General features: G+C 41.4%; 1 protein-coding gene across 1 annotated transcript; it reads right to left on the minus strand.

Annotated features, from left to right (window-relative positions):
* Positions 1–1,638: 1,638 nt before the first annotated feature.
* Positions 1,639–6,988, minus strand: CKS2 (CDC28 protein kinase regulatory subunit 2). Its single transcript, XM_065879556.1, has 3 exons — positions 6,831–6,988; positions 3,211–3,338; positions 1,639–1,964 (listed from the first exon to the last, which is right to left on the minus strand). The coding sequence occupies exons 1-3, from the start codon at positions 6,887–6,889 to the stop codon at positions 1,912–1,914; spliced, it is 240 nt and encodes a 79-aa protein (XP_065735628.1). The 5' UTR covers positions 6,890–6,988; the 3' UTR covers positions 1,639–1,911.
* Positions 6,989–15,576: the final 8,588 nt, after the last annotated feature.

Genomic DNA, 15,576 nt, shown 5'->3' on the forward strand with positions numbered 1-15,576 from the left:
CAGGAACCTAAAGCAGTTTGGAAGTAACCGCGGAAAAGAATTTCAAAACTACTCAGTTCAACAGACAGCTATTGACCACTAGGGAATGTGCTGGGAAAGGTAGAGATGGAAAAGTAGGGTGGAAGTAAGCAGTCTCCAGGGCAGGAGACTTTAGGTAGGATGGGAAGTGGGAGACAAGGAGTGAGGAAGTGGGGAGGGAGGGACGGTGCAGAGTCAAGAACTCTTGCTTACTTGGTGAAGAGTGCAAGCTGTTTGACAGCGGTTAATTAGGTTGAAAATCTTAAACTGGAGGCTGATTGTAGGTTTCCTCTGTTGAGTGACTACCAGGTATTTCAAGCAGTAAATGCAGGCAGCTCCAGCTCATCTCCTGGTGTCCTGTGCAGATCCCACAGGGCGAGTAAACATACTTAGACACACCCAAACCTCCAGAGTGGGGAGAGGTTGAGCATTATGCAGTATACTGGTCTGTACTAAATACAATAGTTTACTTTAACAATTCTGGCATCCTTCTGTTGTCCTAACCTGGGACCTCTCGCCAATGGGTGGATCCCTGGGGATGAAATAAGTTCTAGGCTCCTGCCCATCACCACCTTCAGTATTTATTTTGCTCATTGTGTAAAGGCACCACCCTTTTCTAAAGAGAGGGGCATAGAGGACCACCACACTGGGGTCTGGGTTCTTACGCTTACTGGCAGCTCACCTAAAAGGTTTCTCCAGCATAAAGCAATGAAGATAAAAAGCCTCTGTTTACATTCACTCTATTTTCCTAGCAGCTAAAAAAGCAATTTAACAGACACGAAATGCACACCGAAAGAAGGGTGCTTTTTACAGTGCTTTCGAAGTTTTTAAAATGCTGATATTTTATAGAAAACTGTATCCCCATTTGGCACATGGAAAAGAGAAATGGGGTTAAATGGTTTCTCCCAAGGTAACTAGGTGTGGCAGTATTTACATAAGTGGAGGTAGCCCAGAGTATTAAGTTGGGTTTCTTTTTGTTCAGTTGGAGATTCTAGACAATTCTTTAGGAATTAAATTAATGACAGAGCTATAAAATCTACCTTGGCTCTATTAAACTTATCCCTAGTTCTTAGTGTCTTCATAAGTGAATTTAAATGGTACCCCCTTAGGATTTCCCTGGTGGCGCAGTGGTTGGGAATCTGCCTGACAATGCAGGGGACACGGGTTCGATACCTGGTCCGGGAAGATTCCACATACCACGGAGCAGCTGAGCCCGTGCGCCACAACTTCTGAGCCTGCGCTCTAGAGCCCGTGTGCCGCAACTACTGAGCCCATGTGCTACAACTATTGAAGCCTGCACACTTAGAGCCCATGCTGCACAACAAGAAGCCACTGCAATGAGAAGCCCGCATAATGCAACGAAGAGTAGCCCCACCTGCCACAACTAGAGAAAGCCCATGCGCAGTAACAAAGACCCAACACAGCCAAAAATTTTAAATAAATTAAAAAATGGTACCCTCAATCACACCAAGCTAATGGGTTTAAACCCACCTAACATTTTATTTCTATAAAGTGAATTTATTTCCTCAGGACTAAAATTATAAAACTGAAATCATCCAACATCCTCAATAGTCACAAATTAACCTTAAGAAAACAAACCTCAGTAACTTCAAACAGTGATAAATGCAACATACAAACTTTATTTAACAAAAGTAACAGGTAAAGTCAAACAGGCACTTACGTTAAAAGAAAAACTGACTAGAAATTTTAAACACCTTACAGTAACCTACTTGCAGTTGCACTTAACTGAGCTTTGTTGCTGTGAAGAATACAGCTCATGCACAGGAATGGATGAACACTTTGTACATTTTTCAAGTATTCACTGAATACTACCTTATATACACATATACATTAAATTTGAAAAAGATTTAATTGATGATCCCCAGATATACTTCATTTTTGTTGATCTTTTGGTAGAGGTCGTCTAAAGAGAAGAATGTGTGGTTCTGTAGAAAGAAAATGTTTTATATTATTTTAATATTATATGGTTAATTTTCATTCATTCAACATAAATTCAAAGAATTCTCAGTTGAACCAAAATAAAGTAAAATAAATCTATGGTCAATTAATGTTACTTATTGAGGTATCTGAAATAAATTTTGCTCCATGTCACTGTAAACAGTAAACAGAAGAAAACAACCTAACAATATTCCCCCAGTTTTTACACACCCTGGAGAAAAGGGCTGTTAAGTAAAGATGCAATTTGAGAAGGAGAATGGTTTCTATCTTTAGAATCTCAATTCCAGTGAAAAGAAAAAGGTCTTCTCTTCTTTGGAAAAGACACAACACCTCATTCAAAATATGCAGGTCCTAGGGGCCCATCCCTGTAGATTCTGTTTCTGCAGGTGGAGGACTGACTATGAACCTATAGGTAAGATCCTCAGCTGCATTGTATTATCTGGAGAAACACCTTTTTAATATAATTATATGCTCCAATCCCAAGAAAGTTACAAGTCTTAGAGTTTTTGCTGCTGCTGCTGCTTTTAACAAAAGCAGAAAGCAAGATAGCTTTAGTTTTACCTAATTCAGCTTCTAAGACTTAAAATTTTGTTCAAAGCAGTTTAAGTCCTTTAGTTAGATTTACTGATAACCCAAAAACACAGTTTAACACCACAAAGTTTCTTAGTCTGGTTTACTAATAGTTACTAACAGTAATCTGGAAAACTCTCTGGTAAATACCACATAATAGCATAAGCACTCAAGTATAACACAGGCAGCACATTTGAATTCACTAGCTATGCTATCTCATTTCATCTTAATGTGGTAGATACTAATTGTCTAAAGGAAAAAACAAATCACTTCAAATTGCATCTATTTCTATACACAGGACACTCAGTTGTCTTACATTAAGTTCTTAGTTTTCAAAGAGATACCAGAATTCTAAATATATTTATGGCAAAATACTTCAAGATACTACTAGCAATGACACGCATTTTAAAATAAAACAGAATATCCTTTTCTTTTTTCTTAACTAGTTTATTTCTGCAGTTTAGAAGAATGCATTATTTTCACTCATGGTATTTTATTTACTATAAAATTGGAACCCTCTCTAGGGAGATATCAGTCATTCAAAAATAGTCAAGCTTATCAGAGTTACTTTGGGATACCACTGAAACGTCAATATTACTAAAAAAATTTTAATAACCACTACTGTTTTAATTCAATTAGTGCTTCCCTAATAGCAAAACTTACCTGGCTCATGAATCATGTAATGAACCCAGCCTAGACTCTGTTGGACACCAAGTCTCCTCCACTCCTCTTCAGACATCAGATGGGTTTTGGGTACTTGTTTGGAAAGTTCTCTGGGTAACATGACATGCCTGTTAAAAAAATACAGCGAAATATTAGTGCTCTAAGTGAATATGCCTTTCCTACAATTATGGTCACTTTATACATGCATCTTTAGGATACTTAAAATTTGAGTTCTTTGCCCTTAAAGTTCTTTAAAGCAACCCTGTTACATTACCATTAGCATCAATCTTAAAGACTACTCTCTACTACCTTTAATTCTGATCTTGATGGCCTGTGTTCAAATTAGAGATTAGAATATGCAGTCCAAAAGTAGAAGGCATTTTATTTATGATTAACTTTTTTTCCCTAATAGAGACTGCTTGCTAATTGTCTCAATCTTTTTCAGGAATAGAACCTCAAAAACTAAGTGGGACACATGGTTATCCAAGACATCCCAGCCTCCCTTGCAGCTACCTCTGGTCACATGTGACTAAATCCTGCCCAACGGGATATAAGCAGAAATTATGCAACTTATGGAAAAGTATCCTCGAAAGAAAAGAACATGCCCAATTCTCTTTTTTCTCCTTCCTGTTAGTTATGAAGCAGATTGATATGATCAGGGAGCTAGAGAAACCATGTAAGACCACAGAAGTGATTATAAATTAAGAATGGTCCCTGATTTTAAGAAGTGTCATACTAGCCCCAGGTAGCAGGGCTGGGGGAATCTAGCTTGTTACAGTTAATTTGGGTTTCCTATTACTCTATAGATCTGTAGTAGACACAAGTCCTTGTACATAACTCCAGAAGTTGCTTTATACTTTGTTCGAAATTAAAAGCAAAAAACACTAAATGCACATATACATGTACCTGCTACCTAAAACAGACATTCAGTTTTCCAATAAGTTACTGGCCTATATCCAAAATTTTAATCAATTTTTAAAGAAGGCACGCAATATTCTTCAATGTCAAACCATCAAGAATAGGTACAATTGGAGATTTGAAAAATTCTTAGAAAACAAATATGCACCCCAACCGACTTCTTATTTAATTACAATTGAAAGGATCTTTATAAAAATCAAAATTCCCAGGCTCATTTTTAATCACTTCCAGGAGCAGTAGTTTTATACCGTCATCCATTACCACCAACCAAATTTTTTGACCAGTATTAGATATATGCCTGCGAATTTGTTGGCTGGGGAAAGAAAGGAGCAGTCAGGTCACAGGAAAACTGAACATATAACCCATAATAAGCACTAAACTGTCACCAACTTAAGTTCTAGTCTGTGAGTGGTTGGTTAAGTACCAATTTCCTATAATTTGCATAACAAAATCAAGCCTTAGAACTATTGTGTTATGTTGCTTGCTGGCCACAAGGCCACCAAGTCAAATTATGCTTACTATCATAGTTGGTAAAAATTTTACCAATTCCAGTGAACTACATGATGATTCTTAGCAGTACTTACCAGCTAGCTCATTGACTCTTGAAATACTGCTTTAACATCTACTTTTAAGGCTCTGCAAATAGCCTGTTACCTTATTTCTATCTTCTACATAATTGTTGATTAGTCTCAAGAGAAATGTAAAACGCAAACTAGCCTTTGTACTCATATTATGTATGCCGTACAAAATGTTCCAATTTATGTCTAGATATAAGTCATATACCCTACCTTCTCCATAAACCATGGAGACAGGCTAACTTCATCAGGATTTGATTACGAGGGAAAAATGTGTAAGTAGCTTCAAACTCAGATGGGAAGTCTACCTGTATTTTTTTCTGCATGGATATAACTCCTCTATGTATTTCTAACTACATGTAAGGAGAACTGTTTCCAAAAACCTAACATTTATTTCAGTACCAAGGGCTTATCATGGAGGGTGAAGAGGGGGTAAAAAAAAAAAAAAAAAGGCCATAGCAGTACAAACAACAAAGGAGCTACTAAGATAACACTGCAAGATACAATTAAATTTCCCTTCTCTGGACATTACTGTCCTGTTTGATAAAGGCAAGTGGCTTGGTCAAGAAAGACCAGGTTTCATTAATATTGGATTAGATATTAATTAGATTAATACTGGATTAGATAGTAATTAGATTAAAACTGGATTAGAATATATCATTTCAGATATGACAGGATTTTCTTCTATTCTACTACACATAAACCACTTAGTCTATTAGGCTAAAATCTTGATAGCATAGACTAGTTTACTTCGTGCTCATCAATGATTATGCTAGTATACTGAAACTAGAAAATGGAACTACTGCCAGGAAAAGTCCTGAAAAGTACTACTCGGAGCCAGACATGTTTCACAATTAATATTTTCCCAGATTTTTAGAAAGATTGTGGTTTTACATTCTGTCCATTATTGGATAACCCCTGCTGGACAATGCAGGTATTACTAACCTGCAAAGCTGCCCAGAGAAATCCGTTTTTCTCCAGAGAAAGATTTACAAGATACTAAGAAAGAATTACAAGATACTAAGGGGAGGGAAAAAAAGAGGCCACCCACTGTTATATCCTTTCTAACTCAAATAGCATTCTTGGAAATCTAACGTAAAAGGATAGGAGGCAGAAAATAAGGTCACTATTTGGCCCCTCCTACAAGTTGGTAGTTTCCCAGAATGCAGCGTCCTAGTCACCACCCAGGAAAACTGGGTGGCGCTGGTCTTTGAAGCCACACCCCAGCTAAATCTCCTGCATACGTTAAAGCTAATGTTAAGTGTTTCTTCCCTCACACAATCCAATTTGCTAATCTTACACATTTAGCAACTATGCTCTAGTGCATCACATAATGATGCAGAAACCAGAAATCCCTCAAAGCCAAAAATTTTGCCGATACACACTAGCAGGAAAAAATGCCCCAAATCCATTCGAGTTCTCAATTTTGTCTCAAAAGGAAGCCCCTTTAATAATAACCCAAGAGAATTAACACGCACCAGCCTCTGCCGAAGTCGCCATACCCAAGACACATTTCGAATCCCAAGGAAGCTCATTTTAGGGGGACTCCCCTACAAGCTACTTTTTAGGGCCATTAACTTCAAATGAGAGAAAAAGAGAAGTGTTTCTCTGGCGACGTTACCTGAGCAAAATTACCCTTCCGACAGCCCTTCGCCCGCTGTGACTGGGAGGGGGACGTTTGCCTAAATGCGAACTAGGCCTAAGTTCTTAGGAACCGCTGCGATTCGGGCTCTCGGCGTTGCACTTCAGCTACGCCGGGTCCGCTCAGGCCCTCGGCCCCTTCCCCTTAAGGTAACAATTCTGTACCAGAAGCGGCCCCATTCCCGCCCCAGCCTCGTCCTCTTCACAGACAGGAACAAAGGGCGGAAGCCAGCCGGGCCGGCCCGTCAGGCGAGAAGAAGCGCAAGCTCCCGGCCGGGCGGCCCGACCCCGACACAACCGCGACTCCCGGCAGGCCCTCGGGCTCGACCCTGACCCTACCTCCGGCCCCCGGCCCGAGCTCCGACCCAAACCTCAGCCCGACTCGCTTCGACCCCGATTCCCGGTCCTGGCCCCTGGTACCCGGCCCGAGTTCCAGCTCAGGCTCGGCCGGGGCCGCGGCTGAGTTAGGCCGTCCGGTCCGCTCACCGGTATTCGTAGTGCTCATCGAAGTACTTGTCCGAGTAGTAGATCTGCTTATGGGCCATCCTTCGGGAGGGCGGTGGGCAGCAAGGGACCGGAGCGACGAGGCGCGAAGAACGGGCGCAAGCGAGCGACACGCCCTCGCCAAATGAAGGCAACGACTCGACTGAGACCAACCGACCGTAAGCCAAACGAGTCCGGTTTGAATCCGACAGCCCACCGCTGATTGGACGACGGTGTTGACCAATCACCTTCCACGCACTCTGCGTATACGCCGGGACCGGCTCCCAGCCTATCGTCGCCGCCCCTCCGCGGCGTTCGCACCCAGATCAGCCAATAAAAGGCCTGTTGCGAGGTAGGCCTAGGAAAGAAGTGGATGATTGGCGTGCCGTGAGGGTGGGGATCTCCCTGACGAAAAGGGGAGCGGCCAGGGAAGGGCGGAGCCGGGACGTTAAGGGCCGTAGAGCGCGTGCGCAGGGGTTTAGAAAGTTCCAGGTCCGCGGAGCCGTTGGGGCAGCGAGCCTGCGGGAGGGGTAAGGTATCTCAGGGTTTGGCGAGGGCGGGGGGTGGGGGCTGCCCGACGAACGGCACTCTGTGCGCAGGCGCACCTTCCCCAGACCCGGCTCCGCGTCTTAAGTCAGTGGGAGGTGAGAAAAGCCAGCCCGTGGTCCTAGACTGTGGGAAACCCAGGCGTGGGAAGCGTAAGGGGAGGAGTATCACCACGGGCGCCCAAGGCCGGTTTGTGGGAGTAAGGACGGGGAGAAGCAGAAGTTGTGCCCAGACATGAGGAAGACGTCCAGATGTCTCACCGCGGCGATGCGCGCCGCCAGGATGAGTGGGACGTTCCGGAACTTCGCCACGGAGTGCTGCGTAGCTGGCGGTGGGGCCATGGCCCAGAGACCTATGTTAGGTGAAAACTGCCTTCCCATGCCGTTTGCGCACTCCGACAACTGTGTAGATATGCGTGTGTGCGTGTATGTGGGAAAATAAAAAGATTACTAAAATAATGATGTTTAGTAGAGGACAATGGGATTAAAAGTGGTTAGCAAAAATTCCTTTGGGGGCTTCCCTGGTGGCGCAGTGGTTGAGAGTCCGCCTGCCGATGCAGGGCACAGGGGTTCGTGTCCCGGTCCGGGAAGATCCCACGTGCCGTGGAGCGGCTGGGCCCGTGAGCCATGGCCGCTGAGCCTGCGCGTCCGGAGCCTGTGATCCGCAACGGGAGAGGCCACAACAGTGAGAGGCCCGCGTACCGCAAAAAAAAAAAAAAAAAAAAAAAAAAAAAATCCTTTGGCTTCTTAGCATTGAATCCTATTTTAAAATACAGGTACGTGTAGGGAATTCCCTGGCGGTTCAGTGGTTAGAACTGGGCACTTTTACTGCCGTGGACGTGGGTTTGATCCCTGGTCAGGGAACTAAGATCCGGCATGACTCAGCCAAAAAAAGAAAAGATGTGAATAGCCCGTTAAGGGAGATGGGTAAGGAAGTCACTAACTTTTTGGTGGAACCTGGGAAAGGAAAGCTTACTAAGAGGTATATTTTTACAGAGAACATTGTGGAAAATCTCAAACACAGAAAAGTAGAATAGTAATATAATCACCTTCCATGTACCAGTTGCTCAGCTTCAGCCATTAACGTTTGGCCCATCTTGTTTTACCTATTCCCCCTATTTCCTAGATTTTTTTTTTTTCCTTTGAGGTACGCGGGCCTCTCACTGCTGTGGCGTCTCCCTTGGTGGAGCACAGGCTCCGGACGCGCAGGCTCAGCGGCCATGGCTCACAGGCCCAGCCGCTCCGCGGCATGTGGGATCTTCCCAGACTGGGGCACGAACCCGTGTGCCCTGCATCGGCAGGCGGACTCTCAACCACTGCGCCACCAGGGAAGCCCTCCTAGAATATTTTTAAAGAGATCCCAAATATAATGTTATTTCACTCTGAGATAATACTTCTGTGTATGTCTCTGTACACGGTATACAATCTCAGGAAAAATTTTAAAAATACTTAGCGCCGTGTCATTACTACACTTAGATTCCTCGTTAGTCTCTGTTAGTTGTTTTCTATTTGGTCTCTCCGTCTTTCCTTCATCTGCTTCCCCTTGCTTGTCTTCCTCTACTGGCTCAAGAAGCCAGAGAAAGAATGAAGAGTCCTATATCAATTAACTTACAGCAGTAATTAAAAGTCCAACTCTGGTAGTGGCAGCATAACTTTGTGAATAGGAAAAAACAACTGTATACGTAAGGGTGAACCGTATGTACGGTATATGAATATTTCAATTAAAAATAAAGCTGTAGCCCCAAATGGCTTTACAGAAAAGTTTTACCAAGAGTTTATTTCTTAATTATAAACTCGTCTAGAGCAGAAGTTTATTCTATTAGGCAAGAATAATGTTGATTCAAAAAAACATGAGAAAGGAAAGTACCTGTACCTTCCACTCAAATAGATACATGTAAAAATCCTAAATAAAATGCTGGCCAACTGAATCCAATTGTATTTTTAAAAGGGTGATATACTATCTTCAAATGCAAGGATAGTTTAATATTAGAAAATCTGTTAATGTAATTCACCACATTAACAGTGGAAGTGAGAAAAAAATCCTCTCAATGGAAGCAGAAGAAAACATTTGCTAACATTCACCACTCTTTTATAATACAAAGTGTAAACCCACCACTGACCAGTGATAACACTTAGTAATTAGGAGTAGGAGGAACTTTGTTAACCTTGTAAAGGTATCTATTAAAAACAATATAATTTTCATGAGGAAACATTGGGAGCATTCTCTTTAAAATGTTCTGTTATCTCCAATTATATTGAACAATGTACAGAAGTCAGCCGTCACAATTAAGAGAAGTTTAAGGCAAATTATTTGGAAAGAGAAATAAAACTATCATTTGCAACTGATGTAATTATATGTCTAAGATTCATATCCAAAGTCTGTTGCATTCCTATATAGCAGAAACAACTAGAAAACCTATTCAAAAAGAAAGTATTAGCATCAAATTCACTTACCTAGGAATAAGCCTAACAAAGGATATACAAAGTGCCGATATGCAAAATTATGAAATTTTGAGAGACATAAATGAAGACTTGAATAAATGGACAAATATACTATGTTCATGCTTAGGAAGACTCAATATGGTCAAGATATAAATTATCTCCAAATTGATTGTCAAGTCAATCTAATTCCAATAAAAATACCACATTCAAAGGACTTATTTGACTATAATATGGATGAGAAAAGGGCCAAGAATAGCAAAGACACTTTAATGGATTCTAGTAGATAGTGATTTATTAAGAACCTATAGTAATTAAGACAGTGTAGCAGTGGCTTATAAAAATTAAGATAACTTGATAGACAAACTGACTTTGGGATGTAATAACCAGCCCAGTATAATGTTCACTGCAGTTTTGTTGAAGTTTTAGCTACTCTGTCATTTTGAGGTTGTGTGTACTCTTTTCATTACTAATTTGCTAAATTTTTATCATAAATACACATTGTAGTTCACCACATACTTTAAAAGATTTTCTTTTTTACATTTGATTATTTCTTTGGAATTATGACTATAAGTTATAAATATCATAAGAGATTAAAGGATATTAGTAATTGCAGTCTTAAGGAAAGGTCAAATAGCAATATTATTGAAAACTAAATAGTTGAAATAAAATATTCAGTAGGTAAACTGAAAGTATTGTGGATACTAATGAAGAACAAATCAGTGAGCTAGAACACAGGGCTGAGTAACAGTCCCAGAAACCATCAGTTAGGGGTAGAGATGGAAAACATGAAGTAAAAAGACCTGGAGGCTAAAGGGAGAAGTGACAACATTAGATACAAGAGTCCCATTTGATACAAGGGAGAGAATAAACAGGAGAGGAAATACTATACAAATATAATGGCTGTGAATTTCCCAGTTTTAAGGAAAGATAAAAAAGACTTCAGATTGAAAGGGCTTATAGAGTGCCAGCGAGAGATTATAGTGCAATTTAAGAACATCAAAGAGAAAGGAAAGTTCTAAAAGCTTCCAGGGAGAAGTTGCCAATCACACCTACAAAGCAACAATAGACAGTAACAATCTCAAAAGCAACACTGAATTCAAGAAGAAAATGTATTACTGTTCACAAAGTGTTGAAAGAAGTAGAATAAATTCAAGACAATTTAAAATATATTGGAAATAAAGCAAAGTAAGTAACTTCGTACATTTATTGTCTAAAAAAGCAAAGTCTGAATTTACCTAATCATATTGTTACTATTCTTATTGAAATATTTTGTCACTTTTTCATAGGTGAAAAACTGGGTTCTGCTTAAGATTTTTGTCATTTATTACTATGGAATCTTTTAAAGGTTGCCAGAGGATGTGAATGAATGAAGAGAATAAGCTGTGAAAGAAAGAAAACAGCTTTTAAGAGCAACGTTTCTCAAATTAGGTTCCACAGATGGGAAGGATCCTCAAGTTCCCTGCCAGACTGTTTAAACTTTGCGTTTTAAGTCCATGGACAAATTAATTCTACATCATCTATATGACTTCTTAATTTCAGAGCCCAAGCATGTTTTTTGTTCCTGTTAGTCTTCCTTTAATTGTGTGGACCAATGAGAAACTAACAGAGTTAGAATATGTCAAAGGAAAACAAAAGGTACACTATAGAAAAGTTTTTGCAATTGTTAGAATAAAGTAATAAAGAATTTGTCTTCTGTTCCTGATCACAAATTCCTGAATGGTTGGGGCCGGTGCGGGGCTGGGGGAGGCTCCCCTTACCAACACCACCAAGCATTTCTCTGACACCAGCTGGGTATTCTGCAATTCATCTCAGTGCTGACACTATCTACCTGGAGATAGCCACAGGTTAAGGCTCAGTTGTACAAGACTGCCCCCGGCCCCACCACACACACACAACTTCAGACACCAGTCTCAAGCCCAGTTTTGTTACCTGTGCTTCTGATCGACCGAATACAAACTGGAGGTTCCTACGACCACCTGCAACTCAGGATGCCAATTGCAAGTCCAGATTGTCACCTGAACTTCTGACCAACCAGCTATGGATCAGAGGTTCCCACAACTCCCTCCTCAGGTTTAATTAATTTGCTAGAGTGGCTCACAGAACTCAGAGAAACATCTTACTTCCTAGATTACTGGTTAATTATAAAAGGATTCAACTCAGGAGCATCCAGATGCAAGAGATGCACAGGGCAAGGCATGGGGAAAGGGGACAGAGCTTCCATACCCTCCCTGAGCTCTCAACAAGCGTCCACACGTTCACCAACCAGAAGCTCTCCACACCCCGTCTTTTTTCTTTTTTGGGTTTTCATGGAGACCTCGTTACACAGGCCTGATTGACTAAATCATTGGCCATTGGTGACTGACTCAGCCTCCAGCCCCTCTCCCCTCCCCGGAGGTCAGGAGGTGGGACTGAAATTTCCAACACGCCGGTGTTTGGTTACACTGGTAGCCAGCCCCCTTTCTTTTTTTTTTTTTTTTTTTTGTGCCGTACGCGGGCCTCTCACCGCAGGCTCCGGAGGCTCCGGACGCGCAGGCTCAATGGCCATGCCTCACGGGCGCAGCCGCTCCGCGGCATGTGGGATCTTCCCGGACCGGGGCACGAACCCGTGTCCCCTGCACTGGCGGGCGGACTCTCAACCACTGAGCCACCAGGGAAGCCCCAGCCCCCATTCTTATGTGCATTCCGAAAGTCACCTCATTAACATAGGAGGACACCTTTATTGCTCTCTGGTCTTTGTAAATTACTAGCATTTTAGGAGCTCTGTGCCAGAAACAGGGTCAAAGACCAAATAAGTATTGCTTTTATAAATCACAATATCACAATATGAAGTATCAAAAAGCCCAATAGGATTGGTAAGTCATGCTGGCCGCAAAAAAAAACCCGTCTTTAAGACTATCATAGTGTGTTGACGGTGATGATTGGTTTCAGCAAAACATCTATCACATTAAAGTCAATTTAATTTGTATTTAAACTGAAGTTAGTTTAGCTTGTATTTGACATTTTGATGTTTTGTTTAAAAGGTATAAGCCGTATTCTATTTTTGTACATTTAGGTATATAACGTTATAATAAAGATATGTGGGTTTTTTCCCCTAGTATAATGGATATAAGGTTTACACTGGTGATTGATTGGAGAGATTTACTTCCCTTCAAAAGTGATCTGTACACTTCTTACGTTTGAAAATCTCTACTAGAATGTGGGGATATCTCCCTCTGGTCGGCTGTGAGCCACAGCTCCTGGGATGCCCTTCACCTCGTGGTCTTGATGCTGAAAACTCAACCTCTGTGCACTGGTGCTGAATCAAATCTCAGAGATGGAGTTTGGGGTGAAGTGAAAAAGAATACCTGCATTGCTTTGCCAGGCAAAGGGGGACACAGCAGGCTTGTGCCCTGAAAAACTGTAGGTCCCAACCCAGGAAGATTAGTGAGGAGTTTTATAGCAATGGCTCAAGGGCAGCGTTGCTGATAAGGATCAGGGTGTGTGCAGAGCCTGCACTCCTTTAATCTGGCCTCAGGTGGTTTCCTCCCTTGTCTCTGCATCCCCTCCCTTCCCTGATTAGCAACTGTTCTAATCTGTCCTTTGGGACTCAGGGAAGGTAGTGGAGGTTGGAGTCTATTCCCTACAAATAAGAAATGGGGAAACAGGCTTCCGTGCCTGGGAGCCCCATAGGGTCCTGCTCATTTAAGTCTCTGTGGGATGGGAAGAGCCTCCTGGAGCTCAGCTGCGTGCAGACTACTAGGCTGTGTGCACAGGTACTAGCTGCATCCTGTGTTACCTCCTGCAAATCTTCCCTCAAGACAGAAAAATTTCACATAGAGTCCTAACAATCAGAGAGTTTTAGAAGAATGCAAACACTTGAGGACTGAGGAGTCACCTCAGTTAAATAGATTTTCCTACTAGTTCCCAGCTGAAACATTGCACAGTTGGAAGCGGTTTTGATTCGGAGGAGGGGAGGAGGAGGGAATAAATTATTTTCACCTGGAGAGGAGGGACAACTGCCCCAGGTAAACTTCATGGAGAAAGTGATTGCTGCTTCCAGAGGGAGGGGTGGGGATTTGCCAAACAGGAAGAATATTCTGGACCAACGTTCCCCTCAGAAAATACAAAAAGAACTAATAATCCTGGGGCCATGAACAACAGACCTCAGTCATGATACTGTGAAGGCCTTTAAAAGGAGGAGGGGGAGGACAGAGGTAATTGTTCATTTATCTGCGCTTTGCAAGGTGCTGGGCAGTGCAGAGAGCTGTAGAGCTTTGCCTCTGGGAATCCATGACCTGGATGCAGTGATGTCCCCATTTCTGAATCTGTTAAATATTCCAGGAAGTCATTTTGGTATGCCAAGTCATATGCAGAAAGTTTTTCTTTATCTTGTTCTGATAGTTTGGTAAAATGTGTGACAATTTTCGCAGGAGTTACTTACTAATTACAAAGGGGAAAATCCTACTTACAAAGAGGAGAAACCGGACACCTTAACCAAGTGATCAAAGGCACATCACCCATAAGAGCAGATGGAAATCACATGCCTTCAGATGTGGGACTACCACCACTTAAGCCAAAAATGCGCAACCTAAATCTACCAGTGAGGAAACATCAAACGGAAGTGGAGTAGTCTTTAAAATAAATGAACAGCAGTATTAAAAATTGTTAATATGAAAGACAAAGGTTGAGGAACAGTTCCATATTAAAGGAAGCCAAAGGGATATGACAACTAAATGCAGTACATGATCCTGTACCAGGAAAAAGAAAAAAGGCTACAAAAGATGTTGTTGAGACATTTAAAGGATGGTAGGTCATATAAAGTGTCGAAGTTAAGTTTTCTGAATTTGATATGTATACTGTGGTTAGGTAAATAATGTCCTCATTCTTAAGAAATACATACTTCAGTATTAAGGATATAGGAGCATGTCTGCAACCTACTCTCAAATGGTTCAAAATTAGACATGTACAGGGCTTCCCTGGTGGTCCAGTGGTTAAGACTCCGTGCTTCTACTGCAGGGGGCTCAGGCTCAATCCCTGGTTAGGAAAGTTCCTCATGCTGTGAGGTACGGCCAAAAAAAAAGGCATGTACTGTTTTACTATATACATTTACATATCTTACATACTATATATATTTTATATATATAAAACACTATAAGTATATACACACAAATACAGTAATTTCCTCAGAATGAGGACATTCTTTAATGTGTCTGTGAGTGTATGGAGAAAGAAAGACAGAGAGAGAAAATGGTAAAACAAATGTGATGAAATGTGAAAAATTGTGAATTGAGGTAATTTTGAAAAAAATGTGATTTGGGGGTAAAGGTTATATGGGAGTGTTTTGTATTATTCTTGCAATTTTCCTGTAAATTTGAAGTTATTCCAAAGTAAAACATTTTTAAAAATCAGCATGAATTATAAATTTAAGCATGGTTTTATAAAAAATAACAGTTACTATATGTGTTCCTAGAAGTTCCTAAAACTAGCATAGATTTTGGAGATTTAACATGGAAGCACTTGGCTAGTGGACCCCAGACAGGTTCTGTAGGCCCTGTATTCTGTACTCAATGGGAGCTGAAAAATTCTGCTGTACTTCTTCTCCGTTTCTGGTTTTTTTTTTTTTTTTTCATTGGCTGCTCAGCATGTGGGATATTAGTTCCCCGACCAGGGATGGAACCCATGTCCCCTGCATTGGAAACGTGGAGTCTTAACCATTGAAACGTCAGGGAAGTCCCACCTCTCTGTTTTTATACTTGAAGGTAGAGCTCACAAAATCTCCCTGC

This window comes from Phocoena phocoena, chromosome 6, assembly GCF_963924675.1.
Source record: "Phocoena phocoena chromosome 6, mPhoPho1.1, whole genome shotgun sequence".
Lineage (NCBI taxonomy): Eukaryota > Metazoa > Chordata > Mammalia > Artiodactyla > Phocoenidae > Phocoena > Phocoena phocoena.

Coding starts and splice junctions, on each gene's coding strand:
- CKS2 (XM_065879556.1), bottom strand. CDS start 6,889: ATGGCCCATAAGCAGATCTACTACTCGGACAAGTACTTCGATGAGCAC. Junction 3,339..6,830: donor GATGAGCACTACGAATACCG/GTGAGCGGACCG, acceptor TTTTTTTAACAG/GCATGTCATGTTACCCAGAG. Junction 1,965..3,210: donor TTACATGATTCATGAGCCAG/GTAAGTTTTGCT, acceptor TTCTTTCTACAG/AACCACACATTCTTCTCTTT.